At 49.3% G+C, this 15,594-nt stretch overlaps 1 protein-coding gene across 2 annotated transcripts in view; it reads left to right on the top strand.

Annotated features, from left to right (window-relative positions):
- The window catches only part of LOC139765062 (uncharacterized), a 92,181-nt gene that overhangs the window by 20,146 nt on the left and 56,441 nt on the right, over nucleotides 1-15,594 (top strand). For both annotated transcript variants that reach the window (XM_071692162.1, XM_071692161.1), the window contains exons 4-5: nucleotides 10,777-10,878; nucleotides 11,140-11,241. In XM_071692162.1, coding sequence (XP_071548263.1) covers nucleotides 10,777-10,878; nucleotides 11,140-11,241 — 204 coding nt within the window. The remainder of the gene's footprint in view (nucleotides 1-10,776; nucleotides 10,879-11,139; nucleotides 11,242-15,594) is intronic.

Below are 15,594 nucleotides of genomic sequence, written 5' to 3'. Positions count from 1 at the left end.
CCAACACCTGGGACAGCGAGCTCGCCAATCCGTAGCTGCACTATATGCTCGCCGGGACCCTTCAGCGAGAAAAATGTTCGGATCTACCTCAAGGTCTTTAGGATGTACATGGCGATGAGGCCGTTTTGTGGGTGGACGCCAGTTCTCTTGCGACAGGGACCGTGCTGAAGGTGAACAACATCGTTGAGGACGTCTGCTGGCTACGGCAGAACGAATGCTTGCACATAAATCTCGCCGAACTGGATGCTATGCTTCGGGGAGTAAACCTTGCTGTCGCCTGCAAGATCAAATGGCTGTTGTTCATAACTGATACGAAGACCGTGTACTACTGGTTGATGGATGCTTTGTCGGGGAGATCGCGTCTGAAAACGAAAGCTGTCAGCGAAATGCTCATCCGCCGTCGCCTGGAGACTATAAAAATGGTTATAAGTGAGCACGCATTGCAGCTCGTCAAAGTCGCCACGCGCTGACCAGAGTGCCATATAGGTGGATGTCTTCTGCAGGCATCCAGTCTATTTGCGGGGCTGTCTCTGCCGTGTCCAAGCGCGAGATCGCTGATACTCATGAAACCAGTGGGCGTCCTGGCATTAAGCGCACACTGTATCTTTGTCGGAGACTTGCCGTCGAGTGATCGACGGCAAGTGCGCAACGTCGTGCACGGGTGCGAAGTGTGCCAGTCTATTGACCTAGAGCCCGCAAGGTGGGAAGTACATAGTTCACATTATAGGAATGGTCAGCATGGACGCCTCCCACTTCGAGGACCAGCACTATCTGACGCTGATACTGTGGCGCATCACGATATGCCGTTTGGAGGAGACTCGGATGTCAAGACGCGACTGGTGTCATTAACCAGCTGGAGCCTGTTTGATGAGCGTGATGCACCGACAGAGTTACTGACCGACAACGACACCAGTTTTCGCAGTTCGACATTCTGCAAATTCGCTAGGCGCTGGGAGATGATTCAAATATCGCTGAGCGAACGTCCCTTCCTACAACGGGATATCGGGACGTCATCAGACGGTGAAGACAATAGCGGCGCGGAAATGTTGTTCTCTGCAGAAGCTGTCTATCGCTACAGTGTGATGCCACGAGGTGATGACCCTTCCTCTGCTCCAGCAAATCGGATCTTCAGGTACAAGGTCAGGCTGCTCGGCATGGACGGTGTAAGCGAGCATGATAGGTCAGAGAACGTGCAACATCACCTCGAGGTCGGTGACAGTGTGGGTCCGCGGCGCATCCCAGCACAAGATGCAACGTTCACAGCTCCGTTGGATCTGTGACCAGGGTCGTCTCTGCGCAGAATGTCGAGGTCAACGGCGTGCCGTGCCACGTGCGTGATCTGCGGCTAGTCACGTCGCAACCATCGGTCGCAGAGGAGTCGGTTAAGGATGAGGGTACTGGGAACGACGCAGAAGACAATCTGATGACGTTTACTTGCCACTAGAAACGACTCTGCCACAGATGGAGCTGAAGGTTTGACCGAGAATGGGAAGGAGAGTCCAGGACGACCATTGCTATGCCGGAGTTCAAGTGAATGCCGTCCGTTGGACCGTTTTCATAATAGTGATCTTTAAGATCAGAGAGGAGTGTTGTATGGCTGTAACAGTTAGGTAAGCGCAATGTCAGATGACGCGGTGATTCAGTTTCATGATGACATGCAACTGACGTCATCTGTCACGCCACTGAAATACGGTTTGGGATTGGCCGCCGCCGGACTACTGAGCAGACCTGGGTATGCGTGGGAGGTGAGGGTGGTGCTGACGTGGACTGCGTGGGCAGTTGTCACCCGGCCTTTGAACCTCAAACGTGTAACATAAGCTTCTTGAACAAGTATTGTCTGCCAGAGTTCTTTTCTTAACCCTCGACAATCTTCAGGTGTTGTGCTGCTGTTCGACTATCTACAAGCTACCTAGGTATGTCTACCGTTGTGTAAGACGTTGGGAAGGCCGGTGCCCTGGTTACTCGAGTGAGCGATCTGATGGATGTCCGGATGATCCCAGAGTTGGACGATTCGTCACACGACGTGATTGTGACTGGGTAAGTTCGAGATGGTGTATCAGCTGCGAGGTTTGTCGGGCTTGCACATCATCATACCACTGCAGCTCACCGGCGTTGCGTTTGTTTTCTACCAATAGCAGAGCTGTACCAACAAACTGATATACGAAAGAATCAAGGAAGCTCTTGTCTCCGCATTTGCGTCAGATCGGCTCTACGCTTACAAGCAGTTCACCGCTTGTAAGTTGGGTGATGATGAATCTGTGGATGTTCACTTAGACGACTTGCGTTGTCTGGCAACGCTGTTTTAGGGCTATGCCTGACACCAGCCTGGCCTGAGCTTTTCTGGCTGGCCTATCTGACTCTGCCCGCCTCATCCTACAGGCTGGTTCACGCATGGAATACATGGATATAGGCCAGATCCTGAGCCGCGCTCGTGCCGTTCTGGTTTAGGAGAATGGCGGCGCTGTGTGGCAGGAGTCGTTCTGTGGCTGCCCGGCTCGTGCAGACGACAGGTCGATGCAGTGTTGTAACCTTGCGTGACTGTGTTTAGCCTAATCACTACGCCGGTGAATGATTAGGTGGACGCGGCAACAGGCGCTGCTTTTGCTGTGGCAACCGACGGCATACCGCTTCGTCATGCCAGGAATACGGTTTAGGAGAGATGGGACCATCGCCAGCCTCCTCTCCGGCTTGTCAGTAACGGGCGCTCTGCCGATGGTTCCGTTGATCTTGGACAGGGTGTGAGCTGCAACGCCCTGGTGGACACCGGGTGTACGAAGAGTATCGCGCACGACTCCATGTGCTGCCGTTAGACGAAACAAATATCTATGACGACAGTGAGCGGTATTTGTGCAAGGGAACGGGCGAGGTGCTCTTCCAGATGCCGTCAGGAGTTGCGTCACCAGTGGAGGTGTTGATGGCGGTCGATAAGCCGCTGAACCTGAACTCCGTCCTTGCTATGAATGGCGTTAACGTTTTCTGGTGTGACGGTACGCACGCCGAACGAAGTACGGTTTGGTGTTGTCTCCATCTTAAGCAGTAGCGACTGTAGCAACAGGTTCTATTATTGATGAAAAGGATTTCACCGTGACTTACGATGCTACAGCGAGAAAGTGGAATGTTTTGTGGAAGTGGTGTAACGTTACGGAGCCGCCATGTTCGTTGAACACTATTCATGAGTATCGGATGCAACCGAAGGCTTGCCAAGAGTACGAACGCGAGCTGTCGCAGTGGATTGCGAATGGCTGGATAGTTCCACACGACGAGATGGGTCACGGAGAAGTGAAGGGGGCAATCCCGCTGATGGCCGTGGTTCAGGAGAACAAAGGAAAGGTGCGCCCGGTGCTCGACTAACGTGAACTGAACTCTCATCTTAGTCCACATACGGCCGACGCAGACATCTGCGGTGAGAAGATGAGAGTGGCTCCGCCGTGGGCAGAAGATTGCTCTTGTTGACCTACGTAAACCCTACCTTCAGATCCACGTGAGCCATTCGCTGAGGCCGTATCAGACAGTGGTATTCAAGGGACGGCGGTACTGTTTGACGCAGCTGGGCCATGGACTGAGCATCGCGCCGTTGGTAATGAAGGTTTTGAGTACTGTATTGAGTTGGGACGAGAGGATCAGTCGAGCAACTTCGTACCTGGATGACATCCTGGTGGACGAGAGGGTGGCGCTTGCGACGGATTTGAGAACCACCTCGGTTAACACGGCTTGGTCTGAAAGTCCGTTGAGTTAAGAGTCCAAAGGACCTCGGGTGTATGGCATGTGAGTCTAGGGGGAGCGACCGGCCTGTTTTTAGAAGCGAGACAACGATGTTAATGTACCGAAGAAGTTGACAAGACATGTGGGGTTTTCATTGTGTGGGCGCCTTGCGAATCATATACCTGTTTGTGGCTGGCTGCGTGCGTCGGCCTCCCATCTGAGGAGGCAACGCAGTCACCAACACCTGGGACAGCGAGCTCGCCAATCCGTAGCTGCACTATATGCTCGCCGGGACCCTTCAGCGAGAAAAATGTTCGGATCTACCTCAAGGTCTTTAGGATGTACATGGCGATGAGGCCGTTTTGTGGGTGGACGCCAGTTCTCTTGCGACAGGGACCGTGCTGAAGGTGAACAACATCGTTGAGGACGTCTGCTGGCTACGGCAGAACGAATGCTTGCACATAAATCTCGCCGAACTGGATGCTATGCTTCGGGGAGTAAACCTTGCTGTCGCCTGCAAGATCAAATGGCTGTTGTTCATAACTGATACGAAGACCGTGTACTACTGGTTGATGGATGCTTTGTCGGGGAGATCGCGTCTGAAAACGAAAGCTGTCAGCGAAATGCTCATCCGCCGTCGCCTGGAGACTATAAAAATGGTTATAAGTGAGCACGCATTGCAGCTCGTCAAAGTCGCCACGCGCTGACCAGAGTGCCATATAGGTGGATGTCTTCTGCAGGCATCCAGTCTATTTGCGGGGCTGTCTCTGCCGTGTCCAAGCGCGAGATCGCTGATACTCATGAAACCAGTGGGCGTCCTGGCATTAAGCGCACACTGTATCTTTGTCGGAGACTTGCCGTCGAGTGATCGACGGCAAGTGCGCAACGTCGTGCACGGGTGCGAAGTGTGCCAGTCTATTGACCTAGAGCCCGCAAGGTGGGAAGTACATAGTTCACATTATAGGAATGGTCAGCATGGACGCCTCCCACTTCGAGGACCAGCACTATCTGACGCTGATACTGTGGCGCATCACGATATGCCGTTTGGAGGAGACTCGGATGTCAAGACGCGACTGGTGTCATTAACCAGCTGGAGCCTGTTTGATGAGCGTGATGCACCGACAGAGTTACTGACCGACAACGACACCAGTTTTCGCAGTTCGACATTCTGCAAATTCGCTAGGCGCTGGGAGATGATTCAAATATCGCTGAGCGAACGTCCCTTCCTACAACGGGATATCGGGACGTCATCAGACGGTGAAGACAATAGCGGCGCGGAAATGTTGTTCTCTGCAGAAGCTGTCTATCGCTACAGTGTGATGCCACGAGGTGATGACCCTTCCTCTGCTCCAGCAAATCGGATCTTCAGGTACAAGGTCAGGCTGCTCGGCATGGACGGTGTAAGCGAGCATGATAGGTCAGAGAACGTGCAACATCACCCCGAGGTCGGCGACAGTGTGGGTCCGCGGCGCATCCCAGCACAAGATGCAACGTTCACAGCTCCGTTGGATCTGTGACCAGGGTCGTCTCTGCGCAGAATGTCGAGGTCAACGGCGTGCCGTGCCACGTGCGTGATCTGCGGCTAGTCACGTCGCAACCATCGGTCGCAGAGGAGTCAGTTAAGGATGAGGGTACTGGGAACGACGCAGAAGACAATCTGATGACGTTTACTTGCCACTAGAAACGACTCTGCCACAGATGGAGCTGAAGGTTTGACCGAGAATGGGAAGGAGAGTCCAGGACGACCATTGCTATGCCGGAGTTCAAGTGAATGCCGTCCGTTGGACCGTTTTCATAATAGTGATCTTTAAGATCAGAGAGGAGTGTTGTATGGCTGTAACAGTTAGGTAAGCGCAATGTCAGATGACGCGGTGATTCAGTTTCATGATGACATGCAACTGACGTCATCTGTCACGCCACTGAAATACGGTTTGGGATTGGCCGCCGCCGGACTACTGAGCAGACCTGGGTATGCGTGGGAGGTGAGGGTGGTGCTGACGTGGACTGCGTGGGCAGTTGTCACCCGGCCTTTGAACCTCAAACGTGTAACATAAGCTTCTTGAACAAGTATTGTCTGCCAGAGTTCTTTTCTTAACCCTCGACAATCTTCAGGTGTTGTGCTGCTGTTCGACTATCTACAAGCTACCTAGGTATGTCTACCGTTGTGTAAGACGTTGGGAAGGCCGGTGCTCTGGTTACTCGAGTGAGCGATCTGATGGATGTCCGGATGATCCCAGAGTTGGACGGTTCGCCACACGACGTGATTGTGACTGGGTAAGTTCGAGATGGTGTATCAGCTGCGAGGTTTGTCGGGCTTGCATATCATCATGCCACTGCAGCTCACCGGCGTTGCGTTTGTTTTCTACCAATAGCAGAGCTGTACCAACAAACTGATATACGAAAGAATCAAGGAAGCTCTTGTCTCCGCATTTGCGTCAGATCGGCTCTACGCTTACAAGCAGTTCACCGCTTGTAAGTTGGGTGATGATGAATCTGTGGATGTTCACTTGGACGACTTGCGTTGTCTGGCAAACCTGTTTTAGGCTATGCCTGACACCAGCCTGGCCTGAGCTTTTCTGGCTGGCCTATCTGACTCTGCCCGCCTCATCCTACAGGCTGGTTCACGCATGGAATACATGGATATTGACCAGATCCTGAGCCGCGCTCGTGCCGTTCTGGTTTAGGAGAATGGCGGCGCTGTGTGGCAGGAGTCGTTCTGTGGTGCCCGGCTCGTGCAGACGAACAGTTCGATGCAGTGTTGTAACCTTGCGTGACTGTGTTTAGCCTAATCACTACGCCCTTGACTGTTTTGGTGGGCGCGGCAACAGGCGCTGCTTTTGCTGTGGCCACCGACGGCATACCGCTTCATGCCAGGAATACGGTTTAGGAGAGATGGGACCAGCGCCAACCTCCTCTCCGGCTTTTCAGTAACAGGCGCACTACCAATGGTTCCGTTGATCTTGGACAGGGTGTGAGCTGCAACGCCCTGGTGGACACCGGCTGTACGAAGAGTATCGCGCACGTCTCCATGTGCTGTCGTTGGACGAAGCAGAATATCTATGACGACGGTGAGCGGTATTTGTGCAAGGGAACGGGCGTAGTGCGCTTCCAGCTGCCGTCAGGAGTTGCGTCACCAGTGGAGGTGTTGATGGTGATCGATAAGCTGCTGAACCTGAACTCCGTCCTTGCTATGAATGGCGTTAACGTTTTCTGGTGTGACGGTACGCACGCCGAACGAAGTAAGGTTTGGTGTTGTCTCCATCTTAAGCAGTAGCGACTGTAGCAACAGGTCCTGTTATTGATGGAAAGGATTTCACCGTGACTTACGATGCTGCAGCGAGAAAGTGGAATGTTTTGTGGAAGTGGTGTGACGTTACGGAGCCGCCATGTTCGTTGAACACTATTCATGAGTATCGGATGCAACCGAAGGCTTGCCAAGAGTACGAACGCGAGCTGTCGCAGTGGATTGCGAATGGCTGGATAGTTCCACACGACGAGATGGGTCACGGAGAAGTGAAGGGGGCAATCCCGCTGATGGCCGTGGTTCAAAAGAAGAAAGGAAAGGTGCGCCCGGTGATCGACCAACGTGAACTGAACTCTCATCTTAGTCCACATACGGCCGACGCAGACATCTGCGGTGAGAAGATGAGAGTGGCTCCGCCGTGGGCAGAAGATTGCTCTTGTTGACCTACGTAAACCCTACCTTCAGATCCACGTGAGCCATTCGCTGTGGCCGTATCAGACAGTGGTATTCAAGGGACGGCGGTACTGTTTGACGCAGCTGGGCTATGGACTGAGCATCGCGCCGTTGGTAATGAATGTTTTGAGTACTGTATTGAGTTGGGACGAGAGGATCAGTCGAGCAACTTCGTACTTGGATGACATCCTGATGGACGAGAGGGTGGCGCTTGCGACGGATTTGAGAACCACCTCGGTTATCACGGCCTGGTCTGAAAGTCCGCCGAGTTAGTGTCCGCAGGACCTCGGGTGTTGGGCATGCGAGTCCGGAGGGAGCAACCGGCCTTTTTTAAAAGAGAGACAACGATGTTGATGTACCGAAGAAGTTGACAAGACGTGTGGTGTTTTCATTGTGTGGGCGTCTTGCTAATCGCATACCTGTTTGTGGCTGGCTGCGTGCGGCGGCCTCCCACCTGAGGAGGCAACGCAGTCACCAACACCTGGGACAGCGAGCTTGCCAATCCGGAGTAGCACTATATGCTCGCCGGGACACTTCAGCGAGAAAAATGTTCGGATCTACCTCAAGGTCGTTGGGATGTGGATGGCGATGAGGCCGTTATATGGGTGGACGCCAGTTCTCTTGCGACAGGGGCCGTGCTGAAGGTGAACAACATCGTTGAGGACGCCTGCTAGATACGGCAGAATGAATGCTCGCACATAAATCTGGCCAAACTGGATGCCATGCTTCAGGGAGTAAACCTTATAAGTGAGCATGCTATGCAGCTCGTCAAAGTCGCCACACGCTGAAAACAAGGCTGACGCGCTGACCAGAGTGCCACAAAGGTGGATGTCTTCTGCAGGCATCCAGTCTGTTTGCGGGGCTGTCTCTGCCGTGTCCGAGCGCGAGATCGCTAATATTCATGAAACCAGTGGGCGTCCTGGCATTAAGCGCACGCTGTATCTTTGTCGGAGACTTGCCGTCGAAGTGCGCAACGTCGTGCTCGGGTGCGAAGTGTGCCAATCTATTGACCTAGCGCCTGTAAGGTGGGAAATAGACATAGTTCTGATTGTAGGAATGGTCAGCATGGACTCCTCCCACTTCGAGGACCAGCACTATCTGACGCTGATACTGTGGCGCATCACGATATGCTGTTTGGAGGAGACTCAGACGTCAAGACGCGACTGGTGTCATTAACCAGCTGGAGTCTGTTTGATGAGCGTGATGCACCGACAGAGTTACTGACCGACAACGACACCAGTTTTCGCAGTTCGACATACTGCAAATTCGCCAGGCGCTGGGTGATAAGCATCATTTATCGCTGTGCGAACGTCCCTTCCTACAACGGGATGTCGGAACGTCATCAGACGGTGAAGACAATAGCGGTGGGGAAACGCTGTTCTGCAGAAGCTGTCTATCGCTACAATGTGATGCCACGAGGTGATGACCCTTCCTCTGCTCCTGCAGATCGAGTCTTCAGGTACAAGGTCAGGCTGCTCGGCATGGACGGTGTAAGCGAGTATGATAGGTCAGAGATCATGCAGCATCACCTCGAGGTCGGCGACAGTGTGAATCCGCTGCGCATCCCAGCACAAGATGCAACGTTCACAGCTCCGTTGGATCTGTGACCAGGGTCGTCTCTGCGCAGAATGTCGAGGTCGACGGCGTGCCGCGCCACGTGCGTGATCTGCGGCTAGTCACGTCGCAACCATCGGTCGCAGAGGAGTCAGCTGAGGATGAGACTACTGGGAACGACGCAGAAGACAATGTGATGACGTTTACCTGCCACTAGAAGACTCTGCCACAGATGGAGCTGAAGGCTCGACCGAGAATGGGGAAGAGAGTCCAGGACGACCATTGCTATGCCGGAGTTCAAGTGAACGCCGTCCGTTGGACCGTTTTCATTATAGTGATCTTTAAGATCAGGGAGGAGTGTTGTATTGGCGGTAACAGAGAGGTAAGCGCAATGTCAGGTGACGCGGTGATTCAGTGGTTCACGATGACGTGCAACTGACGTCATCTGTCACGCCACTGAATCACGGTTTGGACTTGGCCGCCGCCGGACTACTGAGCAGACCAGGGTATGCGTGGGAGGTGAGGGTGGTGCTGACGTGGACTACGTGGGCAGTTGTCATCCGGCCTTTGAACCTTTAACGTGTAACCTGAGCTTCTTGAACAAGTGTTGTCTGCCAGAGTTCGTCTTTTCTTAACCCTCGACAGTCTTGAGGCGTTGTGCTGCTGTTCGACTATCTACTCTTCTTTCTGATCATCAACGGATGGTGTTGGTCTCCAATGTGACTAACCCTGGTCCACCTGTCTCGGGTATTTTGACGTTTGTTACATTCCTCGACATCTCTAAAGCATTTGAATGTGTGGGACAAATCTGATTTCTAAATTTCCTTTCTTTGGTCTTTCGGCTTTAATGCATAGCTTCCTGTCTAGCTGATCCATTGCTATAACGGTTGGTGGAAGGACCTCCCACTATTATCCTGTCAACGGTTGTGTTCTTCAGAGTTCTGCCCTATCACTTACTTTCCGTAAACAATCAAGTCTTCAGCTAACTCTTATGCTGTTGATTCTACTTTTAACTCTTTACTCCTCCCCTCCTCGCCCTGATACTTGTAATGAGTATGTAAATAGTAATCTTGTTGAATTAAAACTTAACGTTGAAACACGATTCTTGTATAAACATAACCATATCGTCCACTGTGTCCTGGGAACCCACATATCAGTCTGATTCTCATTAGGCGTGGGCGTTGTATATATAGGTGCCATCAGTATTCTTTTGAGTCGGTATTCTATATCTACAGATGTTTTATTAATTTCGTTAAGCGTCTGGCTCGTATGTGTGGTGGTGATTTCTTTGCCTCTCTGTGAGCCAGAGTGGCATGAAAAGTCTTTGGTCTGTCAGTTTCCTTAATTCCTTCTCTGTTCTATAATAGTTATTTCGGCCATTGTGCGTGTGTTCCTGCCAACAGGGACTGTACATGGGGCACGCGTCTGGCTTCTGCGTTCTATAGTCTTTGTGAAACCAGATCACGGGAGGATTTGCCTTCTTTCGTCTTTCTTTCATAAACATTCCTGTCTTTTTAAGATTCAAGTCTACATACGGCTAAGGAACACTGATTGATTACTCCAACATTATCAGATTTTTCATACTGTTCACCCAAGATGGCTGGCAATGACTAGGTCATATTTTGCACGTACCGAGTTGGGTGGCACAAAGGGAAGAGTTGAGTAGATATGGAAATGTGACGCACTGGAGATTGATGATAATCTGGAACTGCTTAGAGTTGGCATTATTTTCACAGGAAAGGTAGATCATTCCTTGAATCGTGTAATTTGTTCTGGCTGGTCGTTGTATACAGCAAATAATGAAGACTCTTTACGATGTCTAGGTTGGACGCTGCTTCTGTACGCCGCCCAGTACGGCCCGGTCAGCTTAGTGTCAGCTCTATTAGACGCAGGAGCTGACATCGAGTTTCTTGAGCAATCTGACGGTAAGTAGGGCAAGCAAATGAGATATATTGGCAGTGGAGGAAGCTCTAACCTTAAGTAGGTTGGAGGTATAATATAGTCAAGGTTAAACATTTGAGTCAAATATTGCATTATAATTTCAAGGGTAATTTTGGACTAATTTTGGTGCTACGAAAAAAAAAATTCCTGAATGTCTGAATTTTGGTGTGAATGAAATTTTGAATAAGTCACTCTCAGTACTGGTAAAGAGAGTGAGCCTGATCATTCCCTCCTTCACCCTACAGGAGCCTCCGCACTGCACTTGGCCGTCCTACACAAACTGGAAGACGTTGTGAGAGTGTTGACGGAGAGAGGTTCTCCCCTGGAGACGGCACTAAAGACCAAAGGTGAGATACTAACACACTGGTTTCTCTTTGGTAGTGGGATACATCACCATTATTTGACCTAGAGATATTTTCCCCATACTGAACGCTAATTGCATTGGTCTAAGACAACGGTATACGACACAGCCCGCATGCGGCCTCCACTTATTTCCATTGCGGCCAGGAGGAAAGAGCGGAAAATATCAAGCTGATAAGAAAGAGGTATTAAGTGATAATGTAAATTATGGGGAACAAAAGCATATCCAAGGACTTCAGTAATTCAATCGTTCCTCTTTTTTTTCGACCTGATCAGTCTGTTGCTAACTCTCCACATGATGAAACAATTCACCTTGGAACTTTTCTTTAACTCAATTTGTATGATTCGGCTTCGAATCCTCTGCTTTCATCTCCTTTCACTGAACCTATCTCGTCTCCAACATTATCTTCTCAGAGTCCTGCAGGTACTCTCCCAGATCCAGGAGGCCTCTAGAATAGCACTAATTCTTGCTCACCTACTTCGCCTCCATATAAAAACCCAGATTTTCCCTTGCGCTGGGATGCACGCTTTGGTAGAGCCCATCCCTAAGAAATGAGACCGCTCTAACTCCCCCAATTATCTCCCTATTGATCTCGCTTTTCGTGTCCTTAAAGTCTTTGAAACTCTCAAACTTTTTTCTCGAGCCCTTATCCCATTTCCTTCTTGATTACCAGTATGGATTCCGCAAAGACTGGTCTACTGGTGATTCTATAACCTATGTGACTTTCCTTTGCTCCTCTTCTCTCATGGACTTTGGGAAATTTTTGTCTAGCCCTTGACACTGGTGAGATGTATTTGATTGGGCGTGGCATAAGTCTTTCTAACCTTTCATTTTGGCTCCACTGCTTCTTTGTTTTCTAATAGTTTTCTCTCGGGCAGTTCCATTGCAGTTGTCGTTAATGGAGCGACTTCCCCTTTTTGTCATATCAACAAGGGTGTTCCTTGGGGCTCTGTCCTGTCACCTACTCTTTTTTCAATAAATTATCTTCTACTTTTAGCCTTATTCACTTTTATGGGGATAATGACACTTTACACACTTCATCTAGTTTCTCTTTCCCTCCTTCCTTTAATCTTCGTTCTCCTCGTACTGATATATTTCCCCTATCAGTTTGGACTTGTACAGCATTTTCGAGTGGCGAAGTAGTAACCTTTAAAATCTAACAATGCCAAAACGCAATTGATCTCTCTTTTTTTTTTTTTTTTTTTTTTTTTGCTTTGTCGCTGTCTCCCGCGTATGCGAGGTAGCGCAAGGAAACAGACGAAAGAAATGGCCCAACCCACCCCCATACACATGAATATACATACACGTCCACACACGCAAATATACATACCTACACAGCTTTCCATGGTTTACCCCAGACGCTTCACATGCCCTGATTCAATCCACTGACAGCTCGTCAACCCCGGTATACCACATCGATCCAATTCACTCTATTCCTTGCCCTCCTTTCACCCTCCTGCATGTTCAGGCCCCGATCACACAAAATCTTTTTCACTCCATCTTTCCACCTCCAATTTGGTCTCCCTCTTCTCGTTCCCTCCACCTCCGACACATATATCCTCTTGGTCAATCTTTCCTCACTCATTCTCTCCATGTGCCCAAACCATTTCAAAACACCCTCTTCTGCTCTCTCAACAACGCTCTTTTTATTTCCACACATCACTCTTACCCTTACGTTACTTACTCGATCAAACCACCTCACACCACACATTGTCCTCAAACATCTCATTTCCGGCACATCCACCCTCCTGCGCACAACTCTATCCATAGCCCACGCTTCGCAACCATACAAAATTGTTGGAACCACTATTCCTTCAAACATACCCATTTTTGCTTTCCGAGATAATGTTCTCGACTTCCACACATTCTTCAAGGCTCCCAGGATTTTCGCCAACTCCCCTGCCCTATGATCCACTTCCGCTTCCATGGTTCCATCCGCTGCCAGATCCACTCCCAGATATCTAAAACACTTTACTTCCTCCAGTTTTTCTCCATTCAAACTTACCTCCCAATTGACTTGACCCTCAACCCTACTGTACCTAATAACCTTGCTCTTATTCACATTTACTCAACTTTCTTCTTTCACACACTTTACCAAACTCAGTCACCAGCTTCTACAGTTTCTCACATGAATCAGCCACCAGCGCTGTATCATCAGCGAACAACAACTGACTCACTTCCCAAGCTCTCTCATCCACAACAGACTTCATACTTGCCCCTCTTTCCAAAACTCTTGCATTCACCTCCCTAACAACCCCATCCATAAACAAATTAAACAACCATGGAGACATCACACACCCCTGCCGCAAACCTACATTCACTGAGAACCAATCTCTTTCCTCTCTTCCTACACGTACACATGCCTTACATCCACGATAAAAACTTTTCACTGTTTCTAACAACTTGCCTCCCACACCATATATTCTTAATACTTTCCACAGAGCATCTCTATCATATGCCTTCTCCAGATCCATAAATGCTACATACAAATCCATTTGCTTTTCTAAGTATTTCTCACATATATTCTTCAAAGCAAACACCTGGTCCACACATCCTCTACCACTTCTGAAACCACACTGCTCTTCCCCAATCTGATGCTCTGTACATGCCTTCACCCTCTCAATCAATACCCTCCCATATATTTTACCAGGAATACTCAACAAACTTATACCTCTGAAAGTTGAGCACTCACTCTTATCCCCTTTGCCTTTGTACAATGGCACTATGCACGCATTCCGCCAATCCTCAGGCACCTCACCATGAGTCATACATACATTAAATAACCTTACCAACCAGTCAATAATACAGTCACCCCCTTTTTTAATAAATTCCACTGCAATACCATCCAAACCTGCTGCCTTGCCGGCTTTCATCTTCCGCAAAGCTTTTACTACCTCTTCTCTGTTTACCAAATCATTTTCCCTAACCCTCTCACTTTGCACACCACCTCGACCAAAACACCCTATATCTGCCACTCTATCAACAAACACATTCAACAAACCTTCAAAATGCTCACTCCATCTCTTTCTCACATCACCACTACTTATCACCTTCCCATTTGCGCCCTTCACTGAAGTTCCCATTTGCTCCCTTGTCTTACGCACTTTATTTACCTCCTTCCAGAACATCTTTTTATTCTCCCTAAAATTTAATGATACTCTCTCACCCCAACTCTCATTTGCCCTCTTTTTCACCTCTTGCACCTTTCTCTTGACCTCCTGTCTCTCTCTTTTATACATCTCCCACTCAATTGCATTTTTTCCCTGCAAAAATCGTCCAAATGCCTCTCTCTTCTCTTTCACTAATAATCTTACTTCTTCATCCCACCACTCACTACCCTTTCTAATCAACCCATCTCCCACTCTTCTCATGCCACAAGCATCTTTTGCGCAATCCATTACTGATTCCCTAAATACATCCCATTCCTCCCCCACTCCCCTTACTTCCATTGTTCTCACCTTTCTCCATTCTGTACTCAGTCTCTCCTGGTACTTCCTCACACAAGTCTTCTTCCCAAGCTCGCTCACTCTCACCACCCTCTTCACCCCAACATTCACTCTTCTTTTCTGAAAACCCATACAAATCTTCACCTTAGCCTCCACAAGATAATGATCAGACATCCCTCCAGTTGCACCTCTCAGCACATTAACATCCAAAAGTCTCTCTTTCGCGCGCCTGTCAATTAACACGTAATCCAATAACGCTCTCTGGCCATCTCTCCTACTTACATACGTATACTTATGTATATCTCGCTTTTTAAACCAGGTATTCCCAATCACCAGTCCTTTTTCAGCACATAAATCTACAAGCTCTTCACCATTTCCATTTACAACACTGAACACCCCATGTATACCAATTATTCCCTCAACTGCCACATTACTCACCTTTGCATTCAAATCACCCATCACTATAACCCGGTCTCGTGCATCAAAACCACTAACACACTCATTCAGCTGCTCCCAAAACACTTGCCTCTCATGATCTTTCTTCTCATGCCCAGGTGCGTATGCACCAATAATCACCCATCTCTCTCCATCAACTTTCAGTTTTACCCATATTAATCGAGAATTTACTTTCTTATATTCTATCACATACTCCCACAACTTCTGTTTCAGGAGTACTGCTACTCCTTCCCTTGCTCTTGTCCTCTCACTAACCCCTGACTTTACTCCCAAGACATTTCCAAACCACTCTTCCCCTTTACCCTTGAGCTTCGTTTCACTCAGAGCCAAAACATACAGGTTCCTTTCCTCAAACATACTACCTATCTCTCCTTTTTTCACATCTTGGTTACATCCACACTCATTTAGACACACACACACATATATATATATATATA

This window comes from Panulirus ornatus, chromosome 52, assembly GCF_036320965.1.
Source record: "Panulirus ornatus isolate Po-2019 chromosome 52, ASM3632096v1, whole genome shotgun sequence".
NCBI lineage: Eukaryota > Metazoa > Arthropoda > Malacostraca > Decapoda > Palinuridae > Panulirus > Panulirus ornatus.
The sequence above is the reverse complement of the archived record's forward strand: the minus strand, read 5'-3'. Positions and strand labels throughout refer to the sequence as shown.